Raw genomic sequence first — 27,983 nt, 5'->3', positions numbered from 1 at the left:
TAATTGCACTTTGGAAGATTATTCTAATGGCTTCCACTGTCAAACCACCTGAGGTTAAGACGTTGTGGCGTGTCCTATAGAGGGATCAGCAATGCCACATGTACAGTTGTCCATCTGGAGCACAGGCGTTTGATTCTGTCCTTGCCAGCTAGGCAGCGGCTGCACGATTTGGAAGGGAAATCACGCACAGCTGCCACACAGCCAAAGGAACAAGTAGTCCCATTGGGACTAATTATCATCCCCAATAAGCTAATGCTTGAAGCAGAACCACTACGCTGACTTCTCCTACTCCAAAGTGATGAGTCATTTTGAGATTCTCTACCCTTCTCCACATTTCTTACATGGGCAGGAAGAGAAATGGTATGGCTGGAAATAGAAAGACCACAGATGACTCAGCAAGTTACCCCTTAAGCCAGATAGCTGGGAAAGCTTTTGCATGTTCTTTAGCTCTCTCTAGCTCTGTTTCTCTCAGGTTGGCCCCTTGCACTGGCGATGGCTGAACTTCAGAGGCGTTCATTTGCAGGACAGCCATCCGCTGACAAAAGCCGCAGGCATAGAAAAGGTCCAGCTTCTGTCGCTGTGAGTGATGTTACAGAACCTGTAGTCCCTGAAGAATTCGTGACTATGATGGTGGCCGTCGCCATTCACTCTCCTCTGAGATTTTCTCATTTCCATGACACTTGAGACTGAAGTGGAGCTTTGTTTCCGACTGACAGCCAGTGACTGACGAGGCTCAGACCCAGCCATGGAATGTTACACACATACATAAAAGGCTAAAAAGAAACTCAAGACCCATCTTGTGCTTTTACTGTACATGGGAGTGGAGAGGCCTAAACATAAGTTGGGGAAGTCAGTGGGGCTACTCTTATGAGGAAGGTAAGCAGGACCTGGCCCTTGGCTTGGATAAGACTTCTCCTGTTGTTTTTTTTAGGGCTGTCAAGCGATTAAAAGAATTAATTGTGATTAATCGCACAATTAAAAAATTGAGATTAAGTGCAGTGTTAATAATAGCAATACCATTTATTTAAATAGTTTTGAGGTTTTCTACATTTTCATATATATTGATTTTAATTATAACACAGAATACAAAGTATACATTGCTCACTTTATATTTATTTTTGGTAATAAGTATTTGCAGTGTAAAAAAACAAAAGAAATAGTATTTTTCAATTCACCTAATTCAAGTACTGTAGTGCAACCTCTTTATCATGAAAGTTGAACTTACAAATGTAGAATTATGTACAAAAATAACTGCATTCAAAAATAAAACGTAAAACTTTAGCACCTGCAAGTCCACTCAGTCCTACTTCTTGTTCAGCCAATCGCTCAGACAAACAAGTGTGTTTACATTTGCACGAGATAATGCTGCCTGCTTCTTATTTACAATATCACCTGAAAGTGAGAACAGGCATTCTCATGGCACTATTGTAGCTAGCATCTCAAGATATTTACGTGTCAGATGCACTAAAGATTCATATGTCCTTTCAGGCTTCAACCACCATTCCAGGGGACAGTCATTCATGCTGATGATGGGTTCTGCTCGATAACAATCCAAAGCAGAGCGGACTGACTCATGTTCATTTTCATTATCTAAGGGTACGTCTATACTACTTGCTGGATCGGCAGGTAGTGTTTGATGTATCGGAGATCGATTTATCGTGTCTCATCTGGACACAATAAATTGATCCTGAAATTGACGCCCGTACTCCACCTTGGCAGGAGGAGTAAGTGGAGCTGATGGGGGAGCCACGGCAGTCGACTCGCCATCGTCAGGATAGCCAGGTAAGTCGAACTAAGATACTTTGACTTCAGCTACGCGAATAGCATAGCTGAAGTTGCGTATCTTAGTTTGAACCCCCCCCGCTAGTGTAGCCCAGGCCTTAGTCAGATGCCGCCAGCAGAAAGTTTATTTTCTTTTTTGGTGGTTTGGGTTCTGTAGTTTCTGCATCAGTGTGTTGCTCTTTTAAGACTTCCGAAAGCATGCGCCACACCTTGTCCCTCTCAGACTTTGGAAGGCACTTCAGATTCTTAAACCTTGGATCGAGAGCGGTGCTATCTTTAGAAATCTCACATTGGTACCTTCTTTGTGTTTTGTCAAATCTGCATTGAAAGTGTTCTTAAAATGAACATGTGCTGGGTCATCATCCGAGACTGCTATAACATGAAATATATGACAGAATGTGGGTAAAACAGAACAGGGGACATACAATTCTCCCCCAAGGAGTCCAGTCACAAATTTAATTGAAGCATTTAACGAGCGTCATCAGCATGGAACCATGTCCTCTGGAATGGTGGCTGAAGCATGAAGGGGCATAAGAATGATTAGCATATCTGGCACATAAATACCTTGCAATGCAGGCTACAAAAATGCCATGCAAATGCCTGTTCTCACTTTCAGGTGACATTGTAAATAAGAAGAGGGCAGCATTATCTCCTTTAAATATAAACAAACTTGTTTGTCTTAGCGATTGGCTGAACAAGAAGTAGGACTGAGTGGACTTGTAGACTCTAAATTTTACATTGTTTTGTTTTTGAATGCAGTTATGTAACAAAATAAAATCTACATTTGTAAGTTGGACTTTTACAACAAAGAGATTGCACTACAGTACTTGTATGAGGTGAATTAAAAAATACTATTTCTTTTGTTTATCATTTTTACAGTGCAAATATTTGTAAGCAAAAATAATATTAACTGATTTCAATTACAACACAGAATACAATATCTATGAAAATGTAGAAAAACATCCAAAATATGTAATAAATTTCACTTGGTATCCTATTATTTAACAGTGTGATTAAAACGGCGATTAATTGTGATTAATTTTTTTAATCGCAATTTTTTTTAGTTAATCGCGTGAGTAAACTGCAATTAATCAACAGTCCTAGTTTTTTTTCCATTTGCAATAACAACACACCAAATGCTAAGCCCAGTCCTCTTGTTATCTCCTCATTTCGCATTAGCAAAAGGAGCGGGAGTACCATCACTTGGAACAAGGGTTGTCATTTCAGCACAGCAGGAACTACAACCCTGCTTGAAAGAAATCCTTGCTACAGATTGAGAAGTTGAATGGTCTAATTTTCCCAGTCCACACAGCGGACAAGAAAGAAGACAACAAGCTACATGTACGAGAGTCTGAAATGATCCTTTAATAAAAGACATTCAGTCTGCACTGTGAGATAGACGGCGGAGCATGTGAAATGCCTGGGATTACAATGAGGGCGTGTCCAGGATATCTGTTTTTGATCCATGTTTTGTTTCAGAACATTTGGAAATAATATTTCTTAGCACAAACACTCTGCAAAACAATTGACATTCATTTTCTGGTTTAACAAGCAAAGAACTTCAGACGGATAAGTTTTAAAACAGGGTTCTCAACCTTTTTCTTTCTGAGGCCCTTCCCCCTCCCTATATTATAAAATTTCCACAGCCCACCTGTGCCACAACAACTGTTTTTCTGCATATAAAAGCCAGAGACAGTGTTAGGGGGCAGCAAGCAGGGCAACTGCCCGGGGCCCCATGGATGGGGCAGGGATTTGAGGGGGAGGAGGTCACGAAGAAGGAGGGGTTGGATGGGGCAGTCAGGGGCAGTCAGGGGCGGGGGTTCTGGGGGCAGTCAGAGGACAGGGAGTGGGTGGGGGGAGTGTGGATGGGGCGGGGTCCCGGGGGGCTGTCAGGGAACGGGGGGGAGTTGGATGGGACAGGAGTCCTGGGGGTGGGCCATCAGGGGGCGAGAATCAGGGGAGGCAGATAGGAGCGGGGGGGGCTGTGCCACCATACAATTTCTAAAGCCAGATGTCGTCCTCAGGCCAAAAAGTTTGCCCGCCCCTGCTCTAGGAACTATTTAAATTTCAACAAAAAACAAAACAAAACAAAACAAACCCCTGCTTTCTCATGCGACAATAAAGACTTGCTCCATGACAATTCCATATGCAGAATGGTACCACGTGGGCAGTTTATTAGACTTAGATTTAATTACTTTGTTGAAAGTTTAGCATTGAACATGCAGTGTACACAATGGCCCAGATTCTAGTCTCACTCTGCACCAGGTGTAACTGCACTCCCTGTGATTCAATGACTTCAGATTGGTATTGGTGTAAGTGAGCTCAGAATCAGACCTAAAGTATTCAGAATAGAGGTCGTTAGGTATAACATAAATTAGGTCATTTTTAATAAGGCTCAAGCTCAGAGCATTGCACCCAGTTGTATTCCTATAAGCAGCCCAGAAGGCACGCACAGTTCAAAACCTGCATACAAAGTTTCAAGGCAAGCATCGTATCTTCAGATACTTGGAAGAGTCCAGTGTCGCTCAAATAATCGTCGTCAAAATTCACAAACTCAATGTCCCTTCTGTAGTGAATTTTACTCATTTTCCGTATGCACCGTGTAAACGCATATTTGGCTGCAGTGCTGAAGGCTTCCCAGCTATAAACATGTTCAAAATGCATGTCAAATTTCGGGTAATCCTACAAATTAAAACAACAAACATTATGTAATCCAAGAGCTGTCAGCCAGCTATGAGAAGTATAGCTATATAAGAAGTATATAGCCAATATGCAAGACACATGCTGAGTAGTATTTCATATTTATATTACTGTAGCAACCAGAGGCCCCAGTCAAATTAGGGCCACATTGTACTAGATGATATGTGAAACACAGACAAAGGGCTTGTCTACATTACCAGCTGGATCGACAGGCAGCGACTGATCCAATGGGGGTCGATTTATTGCATCTGGTCTAGACGTGATAAATCGACCGCCGAGCGCTCTCCCGTCGACTCCGGTACTACATCAGGGCGAGAGGCGCAGGCGGAGTCGACAGGAGAGCGTCGGCTGTTGACTTACCACAGTGAAGACACCGCGGTAAATAGATCTAAGTATGTCACCTTCAGCTATGTTATTCACGTAGCTGAAGTTGCGTCACTTAGATCGATCCCTCCCAATAATATTTCTTAGCACAAACACTCTGCAAAACAATTGACATTTATTTTCTGGTTTAACAAGCAAAGAACTTCAGATGGATAAGTTTTAAAACAGGGTTCTCAACCTTTTTCTTTCTGAGGCCCTTCCCCCTCCCCATATTATAAAATTTCCACAGCCCACCTGTGCCACAACAACTGTTTTTCTGCATATAAAAGCCAGAGACAGTGTTAGGGGGCAGCAAGCAGGGCAACTGCCCGGGGCCCCATGGATGGGGCAGGGATCTGAGGGGGAGGAGGTCACGAAGAAGGGGGGGTTGGATGGGGCAGTGAGGGGCAGTCAGGGGCGGGGGTTCTGGGGGCAGTCAGAGGACAGGGAGTGGGGGGGGGGAGTGTGGATGGGGCGGGGTCCCGGCGGGCTGTCAGGGAACGGGGGGGAGTTGTAGTGTAGACCAGGCCAAAGATATAGTCTCTGCCCTGAAGAATTTACCATTTCAGAGAGCGAGATCCTCGGCCCCCATTCCATCTAAGGCAATGCAACCCACCTGGAAAGCTGGGGTTCCCTTGCTGTAGGGGAATTCTCATGCTGTGAAGCTGGCATAGCTGGCTCCACGTACCTGCTCCTCTTGGTTTAACGGGGATGGTGGAAGCAGGTTGGGGCAAAATGGGAGCCAGGGAAGGTGGGACCAGAGCACAGCATGTAATTGAATCTGAACCCGCTCTAACTTGTGCTGGAGGCTGGTTTGAGTCATGTAGAACCATCTTTGCCTGCCCTGCTTCAGCTGAGGATTTAGATGTAAGGACAGAGTGACATGAAGAGATGGACAGAAAGTCTTAGACATGTAGTCCACTGCTTTGGGCTACTGCAGATAGTGGACAGTAACCATATGGTTGATTGTATTCTGAATATTTACATCTGTTGTATGCTCATAGTGTGTTTTTTCTTGTAGGTTTCCTTCCTCCACCCAAATGGGCAGAGTGGTGCATTAAATGTTCAAATGTTTCTTATCTTGTCTTCTTCCCCCCACCAAAGCAACCAAACAGCCAAAGTATCTCTTCACAGGCCAGCTGCTGACCAGGGTTTGGGCTTTTCAGATCTTTCGAGCTGGAGTAGATTTCACATGTGAACACCTGCGGGAAGAGCATGTGCTACGTTGGCTGTTTCCCCAATCAGACTACTTTATTCATGCCAGAAAAACCAATCTCCTTTGGTATCTGGGATAAAGCCCAGGACTTAGTTTCATAGGACAGTCAGCACTAATGTGGCCATCCCACCATCTGTTCACCTGTAGGCTACAAATTCTGTTCCATAAGAGGAATACAAGCTACCCCTGAGGAAAACGACTGTGGGGTTAAGTGACTAAGGTGCCTCTGGAAAGTGGCATTTAGAAGCCAATGTAACCTAAGTGCTTTCGAACGTTTTACCTGGCACCTTGGCATGGAAAGAACTGGAGTGGGGGTGAGAGGCAGCACACACTGAGATTTCATATGCCAAGACAAATATTCAGACAAAAAAATATCTGAAAAGGCCCGACTCTCACCATTGCTAGACACCGATTTTACCCAAATCAATGCAGCTGAAGTAGGTAACAACTGACAGACCTTTTTTTAATGCTAGGCCTCTCCTTGATAGAAAACCACAGTTAAGCATCTGTGACCCAGAAACCTTTTAGTGCCAACCGGCAGGGGGCACAGCGGGGGTCCATAGGGGTTACGGCCATCTCTGGCGTCTGACACATGCATTCCAGTTCACCAAAGAGTGTCATGTGAAGTCTCAAATAAAAGCTGGTATCACCCTGGTTATTGATGAGAAAGACCGGCACGAATGTTGTGTAAAGACTTATGTACATACACCGAAAATTGTGAGGTCTGTGTTTGGAGGCTGGTCACCTGGAAAGGGGAAATCAGGTTTCCTGTAAGACAAGAAATGTGTATCTAGCTGGCTGTTTACATATAAATTAAGTATTGTGTAGGCTGAACTGAATGTGTGGATTTCAGACAGGAACTAACAGGAAGAGAAAAACAGGAAGGGAGGGAAGAGAATCTTATCTGGAGGTCACCATCAAAGACTTGCTCTACTGTACTTGGTGGACAAAGGATACACACCTTCACCCTTCAGGGAGGAAGCAAAAGGACAGTGATTTTGCTTCATGACAAACGGGTCTCAACCAGGCTTGGCTGGAAAAATTGCTGGAGAGAAATTCGGGTGAGAGAGACTTCTGCAGTCAGGAAGTTAACTTGTTAGTTAAATGTAATCTCTAGAAAGCATGTTAGGATTTTGCTTTATATGTAACCATTTGTTTCCAATACTCTTACTCACTATCGCTAGAATCTCTGTCCTTTGATGATATATTTGTAGTGAAAACAAGAATAAGTTCAAGTACTGTGATGTTCAGCGATGTGCTGGTCCCCAGAGTATCGTACAAGCTGGTGTGTCCTGTTCCTTTGGGAATAGCAGGCCTGGTGATTCTGTGAGAGTTCAGTGGGAAAAGGGCTGGACGCTGCAGGGAAATGCTGGAGTTGGTGTGTGCCTAGCACTACCTGTATGGAAAGAGTGAGGCCTGCGGAGGCCTGAAAGGCAGTGCTTGTGCTGCCACAGACTGGTGATTTCTGGGAGCTGATTCACAGCACAGACAAGATTACTTCCTGCTAAGGGCAGGTGGTGGTGAGGTGCCTTCCAAGAACCTTCACACTATCCCCACAAATTACCTGTGAGGTAACCATCACAGAGCAATTCGACTTACTTGCATGGCCTCTTTTCCATCTATCAAGGTTAGATCTTTCAGCAGCCACATACAATCGATTTTGTACTGAATGCTTGTCTTCTCCTCTACAGTGATCAAATAAGTGATTTTCACATCTTTTTCTCTGGTAACTGGGACAGGAAATAATAACAAACAACATTAAATGTAGAACAAAGAAAAGTACAAATATTTCATTTAGTGAACATGGGGAATCTGGATTTTTAGGTGGTTTCCCCTTTCAATTGGAGGGATGTGTTGGCTGCATAGTGGTTAATGAAATGTGTCTCCACACATTACAGTCAAGCCAGGGTTTAACAAACCAGGTGTCTGAACTTGCTTTCCATTACTAGCATGGAGGGAAATGGGGTGGTTCATCTTCTGCCTACACACTGTAAAATAAGAGGATGCCTTTCCGGAGTAGACATAGTCTACATGGCATCAGCATCTGTCATGCACAGGAGTTGGCTGTTCAAACGCAGTGAGAAAACTTCCTTGCTGACATAACAGCTCCTGTACAATCTGAAAGCATTTTTACAAAGCTCCCCTAAGTCCTTTACACGCACCCTCTAGCCCTATATGTATGGAGCCAGACGGACACTTGCACAGCCCAGGGTCAGTGTGGAGTCACACCACCCCATGCTAAGTGGCGTAGTGTGCACATTCCCTTGGAGGATACCGCATGTACCCTCTGACTAGCTAGTTCTGGCACAGAGTAGGGACGAAGGCAGACAATGCCCCTCTGCGCCTCTTCCTTTGAGTTGCCTAGTAGCCTGGGGTTTCAAGGACGGAGTGGTCCCTATGCTCTGCTGAGTGCAAGGACTACAGTGTGCTTGGCTTCTGCATGAGGTCACCTGAGCAACAGCCAGCCACAATCCTACCCTGTAGGAAACACTTCACCACTGAAATACAGCCACATCTGGGAACCGGTGCACAGCCAGGAACTGCTGGCTAGAGGTGAAGGACAACTGCTGCTGTTACAAAGAATGCCACGGGAACACTGAATTCCATCCACAATAGACAAGACTTCGGTCTTTTAAAGTCTCAGCTACATCCTTCCCAACAAAGGTCATGGAAATCAATCGAATGATGCTACTATCTGTGGCTTCCAATACCAGCATTTTGGTGTTCAACCATCTCTCTCCTTCCTGTCCCCCAGCTTCTCATATGCTGGGCTATTGGTAGTGCTAGAAAACAAGTTCAGCTAAGTGATAAAGTGCGCGTTGCATGTAGTGAAGGTTATGAGAGGAGTAAAGCAGTCCAGTCCTCAAAAGACTGACACCATCCACAGTTCTAGTGGATTTTAAGCAATTAAACTCATTCAATTAATGCTGCCTAGTATTAACAAAAATAACCCAGCCATAAATGGCTGTTTACATCAGCTGTTGGAAACATCAAGGTTATTAAACTGTCACAAGATCATACCCTGCTATATAGTCATGTTAATGCAAACCATACCGAGTCTATTTTTACATGCTTGAGATGTTTGGGTATGAATATGCCGTTCGATCCACCTCCCTTCAGGGGTGTAACTTCCATCATGGTTAATAGGAGCTGGACAGGACCAGGAAGTATGCAGCAAGAATGACACTCTTCTAAGTGGGGAAAACTGTGACTAACTCGCATAATTCGGCCCTTTCAAATGAACAGATGAGCACTGTTCGTGGATAGAGATAAATATTGTGTACATCGCTGTAACATCTGACAATGTGATGGGACTGTCGGGATCACAGGAAGATCACACTGAATGACAGAGGAAAAAAAGCTATTCAGTTGTATCACTGAAACCAGCCCCTCCCTGGGACAGGCATAGTCCACAAATGCCTTTGTAGATCTAGGTAAGAGGCAAGTATCAAAGGCTGCCTTAGGGGGAACTGTCTTGCTGGTTTGCTTTTCTCAGACCCTTTAGTGTAATTTTGCTTTTTGCATTTTCATGCATGTTTTTTATATCATCTTGCAGGACATATTGCTGTTTTATATTGATAAAGTAAAAGCATTTACTTGTGGGATGGAGATATTCTGCAGCCTTGTAGGGAAAAAACCCTCTTTGTTCAAAGTACACAGGCCATAATAAACTGGAAAATGATTCTATACCATGCTACATTTGCAATATGTCACTAATGCTCACAACAGACAAGTGTGACTTGTATTGTATTAGCATGATTTGGGATTTAGCAACCAATAACTGGTAACATTAGCCCAATTAGAAATAGGCTATGCCTCAAATTTATACACCTTTAAAACCATTATCGTGTGATAATTCATGTGCATTACATATCAGTGTGTTTTACTAATCATGAATATAAAATAGCTGAGGAAAGAACCTTTTTAGGATGAAATTATTGCTTTAATTTCACCTTTTAAGTATTCAAAAAACAACCCACCCCATCCAAAAAGCCCACCCCCTAGCATCAAATACTGCATTTTTCAATTAAAGTCAAAACCTGGCTGACATTGAAGATAGTTGGGAGCTTTAAGTAAATGCACATAGATTTCATTGAATTCTGTTCTCTGTCACTAGACTTTTGAGTTACGTTTTTTCCCCTCCTCCCATTATCTTCTAGCAAATCTTCACTCTCTTTGGGTTGATGAATACATGAGATATGACTTTTAACACTAACTTTTTTCGTTATCTTCTAAAGGTGGAGTATGTTTGCCTGGAACATTGCCAATAGTGAGGTTATTGAGAACCCTGAAAATAATTAGTTATGTTTAAAAAGACCAGGGAGCAGAATGGTGGATGCAGAGAGCTTTGATATTGTCACTCTAAATCGGCTTTGAGTAGTGGCCAAGGAATTATTTAAATAAAAGATCACTTTCATAAGAATTGCCATCAGAGTCTTCTCATTATGAAGAATTTATCAGTAACAATATGTAGAGTCAAAAGGTATTTGCCAGCTTAAACATGATGCTTTTCGTATTCACTCCAGAATGAAAATATATTCTCGCAGAGGTGAAGCAAGTAATTGGAATTGTGTGGCTCAGATCCCAAATATTCTCCATGAAGTGTCACCGGTTTGTGGTATCAATTCCATTGCAAAATTATATCATTATGAATCATTTATAGAACACTGCAAATCTCCATAGTGCTTCTACAGACTAAGAGAGACAAAATAAATACTGTCTATCCATCTAAATGTGCAGTTAATTTCAAGGGGAAATGCCATCTATTAAAAAGCAGTTAAGTGTCAAATGTATTACTTTAATATTGTTAACAGCTTCTTGTCATATGTTCTTTACATTTCTAGACAAACTTGGCTCTAAAAAAATGCCCTCTTGTTTAAACCTGATGTACTAACATCCCCAAATTACAATAATTATGGTAAATTGAAAATGTAAAAAAAATAAAATAAATAAATAAATCCCATTCAGATTACTAGATAAAAATAGCTGCTGTTATGTGTTATACCCTGTGAAATATAGAAGCATGAGCAGCACGTTTATGAGACAGAATTCTATCAGGTTAAAATAATTGTGTGAAGAAATCACCATACCTGTAATGCACAGATAAAATCGCTCCTTTCCCTGCATAGTGGAAGGCATTGATAACTCCAAGACATGCACAAGCTTCTCTCTTTTAGGTCTGAAAACAATGTCTTGGAGGCTCATTTTTAGGCTTGCTGACATAGCTAGTCTATCTTCTATAAAGCCAAGGAGCAGAATGGTGGATGCAATCCGACAAGCTGTGCACACATCTCCAAGTGTACTGGACACCCAGGAGTTTGAGACATTGTTTTGCACAAAAGCCCAGACTCTCCAGACCTAATAGATCAATACTTTACAAATCAGATTAGCTATAAGAGTACACAGTATAATGAAGGGCCATGCCTTGAGAGTTCAAACACTTTCATACACACTTATTCCACCTCTTTCTCTGTAGGAGAGGCCGGAGGCTAGATGAGCGTATCCGTTATGTATTATACGCATTTACCTGGAAAAACAGGAGCGAGTGAACAGAAGTCAGTTTGGTGTGTGAATTACTCATTTGTCTAGCCCAGCCCTCTTGGTTAAGATGGTGTGACTTGCAGTTTTTGACTAGAGTTCTGATCTGGTCTGTTGGAGCCTATATACATGGTAATGGTCATTCTAGAAATCTATAGCTACAATAGATTCTTCTCCCACCCCCTAAAATTCAAATGAGTTAAAAAAATCTTAGGTTTTGGCCCATCTCTGTTTCATCCAAATGTTTGTGGGTTTGCTATATGCTGCACACATTGGTATAAAATAAAGCACATCATTTCTTGTGTTTTTGTTGTGCTTAAGAGATTTTGCCAACACAGCTATAGCTCATCAGTGGAGTTTTCTGAAGAAACAGCCAGAAACCACAAAAATTCTTAGCAACTCTTGTGGACAAGAGCTGTGAAAGATTACAGGAAAACTACCTAATTGTAGTCAATAGTTCTGTGTAAAGGACACCACAGATTAAAGGGGATTGCCCTCAGGGTCAAATAAACAGGGGTTCTGTTCCTGACTGCTACTGGACTCACTATGTGGGCTTGGGCAAGTCACAGAGCCATTCTACGCCTCAGTTTCCATCTATAAAATTGGGACAACACTTACCCAGCTTTGAAAAACACTCAGATTTTCAAGTGGAGAGTGTGGCGTATTGCATTTATTACCATAGGTTTTGTGAAAGTGCTTACGATTTCACATTACTTACTGCAGCTGTTTGTAGGATAAAGAGATTTCTTCACAAATAATTATTCAATGAACAACCCTTCCCATCCACATCGTTCACAATGAATGATTCAATCAGCTCTATTAGTTTATCTAACCTTCCAGCCTTCTCTTCAAGGGTGTATTTGCCTCTCCTGGTGAAATGAAAACTTATGATGAGTACTTTATAGAATCAGGCCTAAGCATGTGCCAGACTTTAAGCATGTAATTCCACTGAATTCAATGGAAATATTTACATGCTAAAATGTAGGCACGTGCTGAAGCTTACTGCTGAATCAGAGCCACACTAGCCTACCATCGTACCAAGGATGGTGATGTCCATTATACCTGCTATATGAAATCCAATACGCTCTAAATTGCTCTTTCCCTAAGAACACAATCTAGTAGGTGTAGTGCTTCCAGCCCTCAAGAGGATGTTGATAGATAATTGTTTTAAATATTAGTTCATTCAACAGTTACTTTACAAATGTACAATGGAGAAGAAATCAATGTTCATCTTATGATAACATTATGGGTGCAATTAGACATTGCGAGTTAACTGAATTTTCTGTCTCTGAAGTCTGTCCTAAATGTCAAGGCCATTCCCATTAGTCCAATGTATTCTTTAAGCAGCAATGTAGGGTTTTACGGTTCACTCTAAGGAGTTCACTTGAAATCACTAATACTCTATATTCACCCTCATACCAGTACTGGCCAGAAGAACTCCCATTGAAGTCAACCTCCCGGCACATCTGCACAAGAGTCAGCCACAATCTGGCTCTGTATTTCTTAATTTTTTCCTCAAAACATTTCTTCTCAATTCTGCTAGATCTTTTGTGCTATTAACTCCCCATAATTAATCGTCTCCTACCTTTTTAAACTGAATTGTAAAGCACCTAAATACAGATATTAGGCTCCAATTTCTACTGTCTTGTGCTTTGTGTAGTCTTATCCTCTAGCCCTTGCCCCTTTATGAAACCATTGTGATTTGGAAGCACTTTACACTCCCTTCACATGTGTTCAGTGACCAACACAAGATGCAAGACAGGTGGGAATCCGGCTCCTTGTGTGTCTGGTACAGAAGAAAATGATAATAATGACCTGAGCACAAGAACACATGCCCCAATCTATCCAGGCGCTTAAGCACCTGCTTAAACTTTGCTAGTGAGTTGTCCCATTGACTTCAACTTAAGCATTTGCTCAAGTGCTTTATTAGATCAGGGGCTTCCTGCAGCAAAAAGGCACAATACTATGCAATGGAAACGTCTACTTTTGGGATGAAAAAGTCTCAAAAATTCGAAGGCTCCACACAAAAATAATGAAAATGTTTAAAATCGTAACTAGAGACTGTCATAAATCTACCTATGTATTTTTCAAAGATTTTAGGTTTCCCATATACAATAATTTCCTAAGATAATGGAAGCATAGGAGCTTATTGTGTTGTACATTCTTTTGTATTTCTTATTTTAAAAATGAAAGTGACAAGTCTACATTAACTGGGGCAAGCTTGGGCCCAAATCCGGCGGTTCTGACTCAAGCAACACATCCACTGAAGTCAATTCAGACAAAGGCCAAGTCACAACATTATAAGCATGTTGTAAGATTTCAATACAGCTACACCAATTTACACGATGGGCTCAGTCCTGCAAGGTACTGAGCACCCTGAACTCAGTCTGGTTTCACTAGGAGGTGTGGGTGCTTTGTGATCGAGCTCTGAAGTTCTACACCAAATCTGATCATAAACATTTCTAAATGAAGCAAATGGCCCAGACCCATCGATAAGCCATGATACAGCATTAGACACAAGTTCACAGTAGAGGACATTATTATTATTTTTTGAAACAGCATTTATTTGTTAAAACTTGAAATCCATAGAAATACAATAAATTTAACATGTACACAAAACTTTGGTTCAATGAAATATTTAACATCTAAAACATCTGAGGAATGAAAGGCACAGGACCAGCCGCTCAAATGCACTGAATCACCAAACGTGCTGTTTGCACTGCTATGACGGAAGAGAGAAATTGGGAGGGTGTGGTGAGAAGGTGAAACTGGAGGGATGGGGGAAATAATAGTTACCAAGTACTGCCAAGTCATTACAGGCTTTTGCTTCTTTCACTTCTAGATGTGACATTCTTTTTAAAAAGTGCCAGAGCTCTTTCATAATAGACGGTGGATCATTTCTTAGAAATGAACTGAAAGAGAAGGAAAGGGACACAAGGAAGAGCTGGTAGCAGGTTGGATTTCAGTCAACCTCTGTTGACCCACAAGGTCTTAAGAACTCATTCCCTCTTTCGTGGAACCATTTGTTTGAAACTGTGGAACAAAGAGATAAATTAGTTAGAACTGCACATAGAGCCTGCATGTAACCTTGAAAGCTTGGTTTCTAGGGATGAAATTTTGTTTGGATTAACAAAATGAGGTGGTTGAACTGAATGGTTGTGTTCTTCCTTCTCCCACACAAGAGCTAAAGAGACTCAGGGGAGAGGGTGCAAGGTACCTTTCCAATTCCCCAATTCTGGGGCCAGTCTTAACTTACAGCAATGATGGCAACATTCCCCTTTGCATTATTCTGCCAATTTGGGATCACCCCACAGTGCGGGGTGCTCTGGTAATTCTCCTTCTGCAATGCCCTTTATGCTGGAGTGGGAGAATGGGTGGTGTAGACTTCTGTGCAGCCCGGTGTATTCCCATAAATATTCTCAGCTAATGAATCCACCTTCTATATTCCAGCACAAAGCAGCTGGATAGAGGATTGAGGATGTGGACTTTTGTTCACAGGCTGTGGAGGTGAACATCTGAGGCCCAAAGGCAGAATTCACTTTCCATTGGCCTGACAACATCAGAATCTATTTACTTCCAGAACCTGTTGTAAAACTGTCTATTTTGAATAGGTAATGATGAAAAAGATATTCCAGTGCAAGGTTAGAATTAGCTGGGGGACACACACATGTCAATTGCTTTACTTAGGGTGATCTGAAAGTAACCAGTTCCCAAGTACATTGCAGAAAAAGCTCTTCTCTTCGGGTTCCATTTGATCTTTTCTTAATTGTGTTATTTCTCATAAGTGCTCTGGAAGTGTCAGTGCAGTAGAAGTTGTTCAGATACTATTTAGTCAAAACTACACTGTCACTTTCCAGGTCACCAGTTCACCTAATGAGTCCACCTTCTATATTCCAGGCAGAGTAGGTCACCTGGGGATATGACCACAAAGGGACCTCTGTAATTACTTAGGTCCCTATCCTGCAAACACTTATACATGTTTAACTTTTAAGCAGGTAAGTAGTCACACCGACCTCAGTGGGACTACCTGCACATTTAAAGTTAAGTCCATCTATATGTTTTCGTAGGATCAGTGCCTTGAACCCCAATCATCCTTGATTTTCATGGCATCTGGATCTAGAGATGTACCATATTGAAGCAGCAGCCTTATAAGTGTTCTCAACATGAAAAAAAAAAGGACATTAACAACATTGACCAGAGAATGTAATAACTGGGTGTCATGTGTGATTTTTATTTGATGCAACACTGGTGGAGTGATGTATATTTATGACTGAAAATGGCAAAAGTGAAAATGGCAATGCCAAAGCTACAGAATCCTTTTGAAGGAAGTTCAAATAATATTATCTTTTCACTGAAAGGGGATTGTAGTATTAGTCAGCTTTCAATTTTTGTTACTAAAGGCAAATAGAGGACAACGACTTACCCCATTTGCACCCTACTAATACTGGGCAAGCTGCATGCCTTGTTCGATAATCACCCTCGCCACTTCTGAAAAGATTGTACCAAAACACTGCTGTCCCCTGAAAACAAAAGTCTGGATTAAACAAAATTCAACGCAACTATCCAGAATGTGCATATGTGAGAGCGGGTATGCGAGAGAGAAAGTAAAAACACCAAATACCTGGCTCTTAGGAACTTCAAGCTTGTGGCTCACTGCTGACAGTATATCAAAATTAAATAATTTAAACTCCAACCATTCATTTATCTCACCTTTCTCTTTGCTCCACTGAGCTTCACATCTGTTCAATAAAAAGCCTCTCATTCCATCCCTGCCATAGTGCACTCTGGGTTTATGGGACTGTCTATATCTTCATTTAAATTGATCCAAGGGTTCCCTGTTTTATGCCTATGACAGGATGTCAGGAGCTACACCTCTGCATAGGAGAGCCACAGCTGCTGTGCTAATTCACTTGGGCAGCCAAGTTCTTAGCTCAAACTCATGCATATAAATCGGCTGGGACTTTTTTTCAGTCTGAGGAAACTAGGGACAGGGATAGGAGAAAACCTAGGTACTGCCACGCTAAAAAGGAAGCTCAAGATGAGGTTGCTTTTTGTTCTTATTTAAGATAACAAAGGAAAACCCTAAGGAACGGGCAGATGATGTGTTTAATATCTAGTATGGGTGTACTGTGTCTGGAGCAGGTAGTAATCTTACCTGCATGCAATTCCTTTCCTATTAAAAGCTGCCCTTTGTAGAAATTGTTCAGATTGTGTACAGACTGCCATTCTACAGCCCCCCAGAACCAGGTTTCATTGCTTTCTATAATGGCAATACGCAGGCCCATAATCTAGTGCAGCCCTAAGTAAGTCACTACCACTCGTACCATATAAGTGTATGACAGCAACAACGTTTTCTCTAACTTTAGTGTGCACGTGGGGAAAGAGGAGAGGGAGTATGTACAAATAAAGCAGTTGTTACCTTTTGGGGCCAAATTGCAGCCCCAAAGTCTGGGAAAACTGTAGCACCTCCAGCTTCTACATCACTCATCTGGGAAAATAAGTTAATAAAGTCACCATAACACGAACATTGTATGATGCAATGTCAGAGCATGCAAATCGCAACCACTGAACCGTTATTAAAGTCCTCAAAGCACCAGTGGTAACACAAAAGTTATAAACCATACACTGTATAAACAGACAATTAATTACACGGAGGATGCTGAATTTGAAGTGTGAACAGAACACACAAAACTTGTGTGACAATCAGGGTCCAGACACCCCAAAGGGAGAAGAGGGAATCTGAACCCCAAAGAATGAGCAGTTGTTGTATACAATGTTATTGTGTATAAAAATATGCCAATTAAGGTTTTTATGAAAGCTTATAATGTTCTGAACTTGATGGTCATTATGAGATATGTATACAGGGTATGGTTAGGAATCTATGTATTCATGTATGTACAATAATATGCCCCTGACTATGGATATGATTTTGCTATGGTAAAATTAAGGTAAATTCACAGAACAGTCTTGGTAGAAAGGCCAAAGTCAGTGTATGGTCACGGCAGAGCTGAAGCCAAAGTCAGGGGCTGACAGCCTGAGCCCCGCCATCTGGAGCTGACGCCGAAGCTGAAGCCAAAAGTCATGGAGATGTGTTAAAGTCATGGAATCTGTGACCTCCATGACCAAATCATATCCTTGCTCATGACTAGTACTACAATTTCATGTATACCTCTCAAGCTAGTTGTTTACACAAAACTAACTTCAAGTACCCATCCATTGTCCAGCCAGGCAAAGATAAGGGTGGACCATTAGAGTTAATGGGAAAACACTGAAACAACTTGAAACTGAAAAGAAAACCCCCGTCTTGCCAAACTGAAAAAAGAGGGAATTTCCCTCACCATAAATGAACACAATCTGAGGACACATCTACACTTAAAACGCTACAGCTTGCACCACTGTAGCATTTTAATGATGATACTTTATCTCAATGGAAAGAGCTCTCCTGTCGGCGTAGTTAATCCACCTCCCCGGTGGGAGAGGTTCTCCAACATGGTGCCATCTACACAGGGGTTAGGTCGATATAACTATGGGACTCAGGCATGTGGATTGTTCACATCCCTGAGCAACGTAGTTCTCCCAGTATAGGTCTGTAGTGTAGACCAGATCTGAGAGAAAGAACCCCTACCCCCGCAAACCCTGTTAAAAGGAAAAGGGTTTGAAGTGAAAGGATCCAGAACTGAGGGACAGTCTTGAAGGCCTGGGGTTCCCCACTCAGGGCTAGGAGGCATGCTGGGAAACTGAGCAAAGGCACTAGGCAGTTGTATTAGAAAAGGGATTTTGTCAGATGAATAAATATAAAGACCTGAGGCTGGGTCTTTATGTTTATTTTCTGTGTAACTTGTATGTGTTTATCTTCCTTACTATTTCATCTTTGAATCTGTGGTTTTTCTATTAAATAAACCTTTTATTTTTCCCCCCAAACAGGTTGTGCAAACTGCGTGGGGCGTGTCTCCGAAAGTTAGCTGGTAACGGGGGAGCAGGTTTCACTCCTTCAGGGGTGACGAACCACAGGGGAAGAGTCTTAGCCCTGGTCTATACTGGGAGTGGGGGAGGAGAGGATCGACCTAAGATACGCAACTGCAGCTACGTGAATAGCGTAGCTGAAGTTGGTGTATCTCAGGTCGACTTACCTGGCTGTGAGGACTGCAGCGAGTTGACCGCTGCCACTCCCCCTTTGACTCCGCTTCCGCCTCTCGCGAGCCGGAGTTCCACAGTCGATAGGGAGCGCGTTCAGGGATCGATTTATCCGAGTCTAGACGAGATGTGATAAATCGATCCCCGATAGATCAATCTCTACCTGCCGATCTGGCGGGTAGTGAAGACCTGCCCTTAGTGTCTGGTAGTTAAGAACTTGGAGTGGATGGATTTGGGGACTCAGAATGGGAAAGGTTGCTGAGAGTGAGTAGGCTGGTGGTAGGCAGGGTGAGACCGTTATGCTTGTAGGCTTGCTATTGGTGTCAGGGCTTTCAGCTACAGCAGCATAGCAGTAAGGCACCTGAAATTATAAGGCAGGAAAGTGAGACAACCCCTTACTGGTCTGGGTGATCCTCGGAATGTCTCAGCTTAGGCATCCTTTAAGGCTCTTAAAGTAGCCAAAGATTTTTGTTCACTTCACGTGTATATGTTATACAGAGAGATGAGGTAGGTGCAGGGGTGAGCTGCAGCGGGTTCGCACGGGTTCGCGGGAACCCATTGTTAAATTTAGCAGCTATTTTAGAACCGCTTGTTAAGGGCTGCTAAATTTAACAAAAGTTCCCGCCCACTCCTCTCCTGCTCCGCCCCCTTCTCCTCCCCCTCCCCTGCTTCCCGCGAATCAGATGTTCGCGGGAAGCCTGAACAAGCAGCATGGAGGCAGCCAGCAGGTAAGCTGGGGCGCAGAGGGGGAGGGGAGGTGCGGCTGGCTCAGCAGCTCCCGGTCCCAGACCGCGGCTCCCTCCAGCCCAGCGCCGGCCCGGGGAGTCGAGCCCCACGGCTGCCGCCGAGCGGCCGGGCCCCCGTGCCGGCCCGGGGAGTCGGGCCGAGCGGCCGGGCCCCGGTGCCGGCCCGGCCCGGGGAGTCAGGGCGAGCGGCCCGGCGAGTCGGGCCCCGGTGCCGACCCGGCCCGGGGAGTCGGGCCCCGTGGCTGGGCCCCAGTGCCGGCCCGGCCCAGGGAGTCGGGCCCCGCGGCGCCGGTCGTGGTCCTGGCAGAGTGGACCCGGTCCCCAGGCAGTGTGGTAAGGGGGCAGGGAGGGGATGGGTTGTGGGGGGGTGGATAGGGGTCAGGGCAGTCAGAGGGCAGGGAACAGGGGGATTGAATGGGGGCAAGGGTCCGGGGGAGCAGTCAGGAAAGAGCAGGGTTGGATGAGGTGGTGGGGGCACTCAGGGACAGAGAGAAGGGGTAGTTGTATGGGGTAGGGGTTCTGGGGGGCCATTGAGAATGAGAGGAGGGGTTGGGTGGGGCGGCAAGGGGCAGTCAGGGGACAGGGAAGGGGGGATGGGTCAGGGGTCTCGGAGTGTGTGTGTTAAGGAACATGAGGGGTTGGATGGGGCACGACCCCCCCCCCACGGAGGGGGGGGGGAAGGAGGGAACCCGTTGTTAAAATTTTGGAGGGAGGAGGGAACCCGTTGTTAAAAATTTGGCAGCTCATCACTGGGTAGGTGAGGTAATATATTTTATTGGACCAACTGCTGTTGGTGAGAGAGACAAGTTTTTGAGCCACACAGAGTCTTCTTCAGGTCTAGGAAAGGTACTGTGAGCGTCACAGTTAAACCCAAGGTGGAACAGATAGTTTAGCATAAGTTGTTAGCTAACACGTGTTGTAAGGGACCATTCAAGATAGAGTGGCCTGTTAACACCTCTGCAATCATAGGACAAAAAGAGGGCATTAGTGCATTTCAGGTTGTTCTAATAAACCATAAACTCAGTGTTTCTATTCAGTCCATCTGTTCAGGCTCATCTTTTGAAAGGTTGTGAGGGTTTCCTTTGAGGATGAAGACTGATATGTCAGAAACGTCTCTATGTATTTCCATTGATTTCAGTGGGCTTTAGATCAGGCCCCCAGTGAAGAGGTATAAAACTGGGTTTGACTTCAAAGAGAGCAGAATCAACAGCCAAACCCCTATTGCCATCAATGGGAGCAAGACTGGATCTTGTGTTTTGTAAATATTACCACCCCAAATACCATCACACTTTCTCATTTTGATCTGGTCATTATTATTACTTTAGTGTCCAGCTTGGTACCTACAATAAAAGGGCACAGGATGCCATTGGCATTAGGGGCCAATTCCCTCTCTCCCCAATCTAGAAAGCATAGTTCATGCAGCTTTGCAATTTAAAACCTACATTTCAGCAACAAAACAATCTTTTATAATAGGCACCTAGGACATACTGCCATGCTGTACATGTCCTATAATAAGGGAAATTTGCTGTTGTACATGTAGAACTGACAATGTATTTCATTATTATTATTTGAAATCTCAGTCAAGGCTGGTCAGAAAATGTGAAAAGCCAATATGAGCCATGGCCACTGAAATTTCATCCTAACTAACAGACTCATTTGGGACCACGGTTTCAGACAACTCTTTCATTGTTTCAGTCAAGTTGTGTCTGGTTGTTTTTATAAGCTGCACTTGACATTTGAAATATCAGTTCATTCAAAACATTTTGCAAATGGGGTGACACCTACCCTGTATCACCCACAAACTATACTATATAACAGGACTGAAGACCCAAACTATTGAGATAATGATCAGATAACCTCTATGTCACTGTCAGAATAAAACAACCATGAAAACACAGCCAGGGCAATATACAGCTTGGAATCTGCTTCCAGAACTCCCATTCATTTCAGTGGGGATGAGTCAGGGAAATCTCGTGTATGTGGCCCTTAGATTCCATGCTGGAAATGCCCCATAGTAACATTTTCAGTACTTGCTCTTGTAGCAGAGTTTCTTAACTGAAGTAGCATTTTGTTAGTTGTGTCTCCATTTGCAAAGGCAATAACTACACTACAGTATACTAGCTTTAAGCGGAGAGTTACAAAGGGGAGACTGCCAGAAGAGCCACAACATCAAGTGCTATCAGACACCGGTGAAAAAGATGGAAGTCCCCTTGACAACCATCCGATGGCTAGGATGCTGAGTGAAAGGTTATCTTTGAAGTCACTCAGCCTCTTTCAAAGTTTCACTTTGAAACTTCTGAGTCAAATTCTCCTCTCGCACCTGTGTGAATCCAGTGAAGCAAATCGATTTGTTCCAGTGTAAACAAGAGAAACATTTAGTCTCTATTCAAATTATGTTTTCCACATTGGGGTTAAGCGATACTGAACAGTGATAGCAGCAGATGGTGTGAGAACAAGGAAATACCCATTTTCAGATGCTATAGCTTTTTAGTGAGAATGTACTAAAGCTTGTGCAACTGGTTATTTGTAAAAGTGATGCTTCAGAAAGCATCACTCGACACGTACAGGATTATCATACTTACGTAGTTTAAAAAAGTGGCCACACGATTTCCAGTCCCTAAACGCTTGAAAGCATCAGGTTCATCTTTCTATAAAATTAAATGAGAATCAACTGCAAACTTCAAGAGCACAAACAACAAGGACACGGAGGTACTTACATAGTTAAGAAACGTTGCTAGCCTATTTCCTTCCGCTTTGAGTGTGCTGTCAAAGGGTCGCTGTAATAGATAACAACTTTAACCCAAGTTCCAAACAGGCTCACACTAATGTTACATGCGTGTAGCTCTCTGCAGAAACAATTCCAGTAGTTTGACACAAAATGTGGACACTTTATATGGAGTGGCAAATAAAGGCATTACGTCTTGCAGCCAAACTACGTTTTGCAATCGCATGCAATGTGCACGTTGGGAAAATATACGTAGAATTGAATCAATGCAGATCTTCAGCAATCAGAAGCATCTGAATGGAAATATTAGGGCATAGAGCACAAACATTCTGCAAATAAGTATTATAACCCTTATGAAATTTTCAGTGTGGATGGCAGCTGTATTGGTATTACTGGGCCTGATCCAAAGCCCACTGAGGTCAATGGAAAGATCCCCATTCATTTCGGCAGGCTTTGTATCAGACCCCTAGTTCTCCTAAATGTCTGATGCAGCAGCAACAGTGCAGGTCTAACAAATTGTTCCCACATATTACCCTGGGTGGCTCCAGGCACCAGCACGCCCAAGCGCGTGCTCGGGGCGGCAAGCCACTGGGCGTGCTCTGCCGGGCGCTGCGAGGGCGGCAGGCAGGCTGTCTTCGGCGGCTTGCCTGTGGAGGGTCTGCTGGTCCCATGGCTTCGGCGGACCTCCTGCAGGTGCAGGCTGCCTTCGGCGGCTTGCCTGCGGAGGGTCCACTGGTCCTGAAGGCAGCCTGCCTGCCGTGCTTGGGGCGGCAAAATGCCTAGAGCCGCCCCTGCATATAACATACTCTCTCTCTGAGAAACAGAGCCGAGTATTTTTAGCTAGCTGTAACAGGTTGTAATAGCAATAATGACAGCAGCAAGACACCACCAACTGTCTGGAATTAATAAATGGAACAAGAATCCCAATTTATCATTAATCCCCAGAAAATCCTTGGGGGCCTCATTCATTATTGTTTAGAATCACATACTAAAGTCAGTTTAGGAGTGGCATCAATCACCTCCCATCACCGATACAAGTTACAATTTATTTTAACGTCTCAAGTGCCAAGAGCAATAAAGAACTTCAGCCAGGAGATGTTAAAATGCATTGTTATGAAGGAACAAACAAGAAAATCCTGAAGATTAGACAGGTAATGGAGGAAATCAGGATTTAAAAAAAAACCCACTCAAAAATATAAACTATTTCAAATCAATTTTGGATGCAAGAATACATGTCTGTCCTGAAATGGGTTCACAAAAGGCACTGTGATTTAAAACATACACAATCAACTTGAAACCAACAATTCATAAGAAAATGTTTAAAATTTGGACCATCACAGGCTTGTAGCGTTTCTGCCAAATGCAGCCTATGAGAAGATTTTGGAGTTTGGGTTCCTAAAAACAGGTCTGAAAGTTTTGAGTGATTGAGATTAGTGCTCAAAGTGGGACATACTTTTATATTAAAAAAATCACTGTACAAAGTTCTGTGAGGAAACAAAGAGCTGCAAACTTGCATGGAGATTGCAAAATATGGGAATCTGCAACGCACATGGAGCAGAGAGGACCAGCCCAAACCCATACTGAGTCTAATTGTTGCCTTGCCTTAACTTTGGCAGCAATTACTAGCTAAATTCCAAGTGCAGCTCCTTCCTAAGTGCCTAATCCAAGAATAAAGCTTATGCTGACCAATTTGATGGCTAATTTGCATTCTTTATTGAGAGTCTATCAACCTCCTTTAGCTCAAAGTCTTTAAAGAGAACATAAATGTATTTATTTGCATCAAGAGATTACACAGACTCCAAGTTAACAGGAAAGTGATGTTCAGTAAAGCTAACAAGCCAAAACATGTTTATGAGCAGTAAAAGTCTGGTAATGAACATGAGCTGTCAGTGTTGAAGTTTTGTTTTAATGCTGACGAAGGCCCCGATCCTGTATTCAGAAACATTAACGTGGAACTATGTGCTCATAAAATCAGTGGGACCCTGATGGGTGCAGGGAGTCCATGCTAGTGGGTCCAAATGCAGGACCAGAATCTGAATTCAGATTTAACCGTAACAAGCTCACAAAACATTGGTTTAAACCAAGAAATTATAAATGGAATATATCCTAAAAGGACAGCGACCCATAGTTCCCTAGTAGGGTTGGCATGGTCACTGACTGTGTTTAGGTGGCACTCATGGATTCCTACTGTCTCTATCTGCCTGGTGCTCAGAGACTCAATCCTGCAAGGTTCCAAGTACCTCCTGCAAGCTGTTAAATACCCAAGCGAACAGGAGCAGAGGTCACTAGCCACCTCGCATGGTCAGGCCCTAGGTTAATATTAAAATAGTTTTTCATGAAAACAAACATTACATCATCTCTCAAAATGAGCCTTATTTTAAAGTACTATTTGCATTCAGCATTAATGTAGAATGAATTTGACACTGTGATCTTACCCTTGAGAAATCAAAATGTGGTTCATACTGTCCTCCCATTCCATAATTAGCAACCTAGGGCGTGGGGGGAAACAAACACATTTAATTGCAAATTAGATAGTTGGGAGGACAAATATTTTCTTCTTGAAGGCAAAAGACCCAAACCATATCCACACATGGAGAGGAAGTGGCTCTTGACAGGACTGCATTGCACTCTTATGTTGTCACATGTTAGGTTTAATCCACCCTTTTTCTATGCCAAAATAAACACATGAATACATAAATAAATACAAAGTAAGAGGGAAAATGTTTTATTACATTGAAGGGATGTTTAATTAATTGAATGTGGTCACTATAACCGTCTTCTCTTGCTGGATAATTCAGAAACTATTTTAAAATATTAAGCAGAAACTAATTTTTTTTAAATAAAGCTGGAAGTGCTGGTCCTTTGGCAATGTTCTGTTAGAATGTTTGACTATTATAGCAAGAGGCTAACAAATGAAAGAACAGAAACAATGATTTTTCACATGCTTGTCCACCACCTCTTTCCACTTCGATGTAACATATATAATCCACTGACCAGGGTGTATTATGTGCTCCTCTATGTGCCTGATCCACAGAGGTTGTGAGTCTGTTAAAGCTCCAGCTAGAGAGCCTGGCTTTAGAGGGTGCATTACACACACATGGCCAGTTTCATGCATGGACCTGTGGAGGGACAGAGAGTAGCCAAAGGTGGATTTAAACCACCCTTTGCCTCCTGACACGATTTAGTGCAGCCTCAGGGCTGTTCTATACTCTACTCAGCGGCCATCTGGCACCTGAGAATAGCCAGAGAGCAGCAGTGCTCCAGCCATGCTCTGACACTCCTCCAAAACGGCAGTCTACAAGGGGGATGCAGAGCTGTTCTGGCAGGTCTGTGCCACTTATGGAACCCCTGACTGCAGGGCTATTCCCTAGGAACAAGATGCAGACAATCATCAGAATAGTGAAAAAGGGCTGGAGCAGGGCTCTCAGACTTCATAGCCTTCTCTAGAGGGTCTTAAAGGCAACAGCAATAAGGAAGTTATTTTCCTCCCAGCCAGGAATCTTCATTTAAAGACTTTTTATTTTTGCCAAATCTTGGATCCCCGCCCAACGCGCAAGTACAGAGAGCTCTTTAAATCATTGGTTCCCAAACTAGGGGGGCAGCTTGTTCAGGGTAAGCCCCTGGTGGGCCAGGCCGGTTTGTTTACCTGCCGCTTCCGCAGGTTCGGCAGCTCCCAGTGGCCACGGTTTGCCGTTCTCAGCCAATGGAAGCTGCTGGAAGCGGCACGGGCCGAGAGATGTGCTGGCCGCCGCTTCCCGCAGCCCCCATTGACCTGGAGCGGCGAACCGCGGCCAGTGGGAGCTGCGATCGGCCGAACCTGCAGATGCAACAGGTAAACAAACCAGCCTGGCCCACCAGGGGCTTACCCTGAACAAGCCGCACCCCTAGTTTGGGAACCACTGCTTTAAATGGACCTACATGGCTGCCAAACTAAGAAAAAGAATCCTCCCTTGGGGTGGGGCTGCTGCACCTCCCTCTAAATGGCAGTACTGGCTAATGGACTGCCAGTAATGCAGATTCTCTGGCTCCACGTGTTACTCCTTGGCTGCCCTCTATCCGTCCACGTTTGCTATCCACAGGGAGAACAAACTGCTCCATTGCACGGCTCTGTAGCAGGAAGTGGAATGTCTACGCTGGGACTCTTCATGGGGTCACTGCCCACCCACACCATGGGAATGTGCTGGTTCTGCATTGCTTAGGTCTTCTGATACCTGTTAAGTGAGATGGTTGGGAAAATATCCCCTTCCTACACTCACTTCCACATAAGGCCAAATCCTGACCCACCCGACTGACTGGCGCGCGTGGAAGCTGCTTATAGAACATTGCGGTGTTAACCCAGGTAAGAAATATCAGAACCAACCTGCAAGAGTTCAGCTGTTTTTACTGTTAATCCCGTGATATGCTGCATTCGGTGATTCACTCTGGCAACAACAGGGTCATCGTGTTCCTCCAACCATGAACTGGGTACGGAGGTGAGGGGAAAAGAGCAAAAAATAAAGGAGAAATCCAATACTCAGAACAGCCCTACTTCATTATTTTATCTCACCCACCTTGTCTCTCTAATATCCTGGGACCAACCTGGCTCCCACTACACTGCATACTCCTTCACTCTGCCAGACACAGCTTTACCACATGTGACTCTATACCAGAACCTTTGATGGTTTCTGAAAGGTTTTGCCACCTGCGAAGTACTTCAAATTTAGTTTCGTTCACAGACAGCAGAGGCAGGTGTGAAAGCTTTGGTTTTGGTTTTTGCACAGTTTTGTGAGACTTTTACTAATAAAAACTGTGCTCGAAACTAGAAGGTGAGAACACAGCAAAGAACTTCTAGGCATAGCAAAGGGCCATCGACATTTTTATCCACCCACTTAAGCCAAAACTTTCTCATTTTAGGCTTCAGTGTCTGAGGTGCTGGCCGCTTGCTGGCACTATTTATTTGTTGAAAAGTGTGACAGAGCATATAAGCAAAAACAGTCAAAGGCAATAACTTTTGAAAAGCTGGAGCAACGCCAGCTTATGTGGCTTAAGCAAATCAGCGGCAAAAGTGCTCCCTTATATAAAATCTTGATAGGCAAAAAAGCTGAGTGATTTGCAGCTTTTCAAGATCTATAGTGATTTCAAAGATTCTGATAGGTATTTATGGTGCATCCAGAACCACCGGGGCAGTTATGGAGTTAACTGTACGGAGGAACCAGCTACAGCTCTTGGGTTCATCTAAAAAAAAAACAAAAAAACCCACAAACTTGGGAGAATGCAGTTTTGCAGGCTTGTGATGCTGATGAAGTTGGTTTGTTTTGAAAAATGTTACTCTCATATGCACTGGCAAAAAGGACCAAAGAGACTGCAACTATGGGGTACAGACAATAAAGACAAGCATATGGATTTTTTTGGGCCAGTGCAACCCATCACCATCAGCTGAAGCTGTACTGACCTGCCTGCTATGCAAACCTTTGTTGTGTTAAGCACATAAACATGTCTGCTGTTCCTGAAATGTGCAGTTATTCTGCCAACCGCTAGATAACAGGAACCCATTCTACTCACTAGATTAAAAAAAAAAAAAGTGCCTTCTGTTAAAACCTGTCCTGCAACCACAGACTGCCCTGTCCATCAGATATCCCTGCCCAAGATAACACAAGATGGAGACATCACTGTGACTCCCTCCTCCCCTTACCAAATCACTATATTCTGTTTTTAGCATGACTCAGTTTTTGATCCTGGCCTTTAAGCAAAACTTCCAGGAAACATTTCCACCTTGAGATTTAGCATTGGAAATCTAGGT

The 27,983-nt window shown here is 43.4% G+C and overlaps 2 protein-coding genes across 4 annotated transcripts in view; both read right to left on the bottom strand.

Moving 5' to 3' along the window:
• Positions 1–400: 400 nt before the first annotated feature.
• On the bottom strand, positions 401–11,266 carry LOC123376328 (exocyst complex component 1-like). Its single transcript, XM_045028250.1, has 4 exons — positions 11,152–11,266; positions 7,661–7,791; positions 4,288–4,464; positions 401–577 (listed from the first exon to the last, which is right to left on the bottom strand). Exons 1-4 carry the CDS (start codon positions 11,264–11,266, stop codon positions 401–403), a joined length of 600 nt encoding a protein of 199 aa, XP_044884185.1.
• Positions 11,267–14,170: 2,904 nt separating this feature from the next.
• The window catches only part of P4HA2 (prolyl 4-hydroxylase subunit alpha 2), a 50,492-nt gene continuing 36,679 nt past the window's right edge, over positions 14,171–27,983 (bottom strand). The window contains exons 11-17 of one of the 3 annotated variants that reach the window (XM_045027952.1): positions 26,565–26,664; positions 24,640–24,693; positions 22,197–22,256; positions 22,062–22,127; positions 17,019–17,087; positions 16,023–16,119; positions 14,171–14,632 (exon numbers count right to left, since the gene is read on the bottom strand). In XM_045027952.1, coding sequence (XP_044883887.1) covers positions 14,562–14,632; positions 16,023–16,119; positions 17,019–17,087; positions 22,062–22,127; positions 22,197–22,256; positions 24,640–24,693; positions 26,565–26,664 — 517 coding nt within the window. In that variant the 3' untranslated portion in view covers positions 14,171–14,561. The remainder of the gene's footprint in view (positions 14,633–16,022; positions 16,120–17,018; positions 17,088–22,061; positions 22,128–22,196; positions 22,257–24,639; positions 24,694–26,564; positions 26,665–27,983) is intronic. The other 2 variants (XM_045027950.1, XM_045027951.1) reach the window with 2 other exon arrangements.

Source organism: Mauremys mutica, chromosome 8 (assembly GCF_020497125.1).
Source record: "Mauremys mutica isolate MM-2020 ecotype Southern chromosome 8, ASM2049712v1, whole genome shotgun sequence".
NCBI lineage: Eukaryota > Metazoa > Chordata > Testudines > Geoemydidae > Mauremys > Mauremys mutica.
The sequence above is the reverse complement of the archived record's forward strand: the minus strand, read 5'-3'. Positions and strand labels throughout refer to the sequence as shown.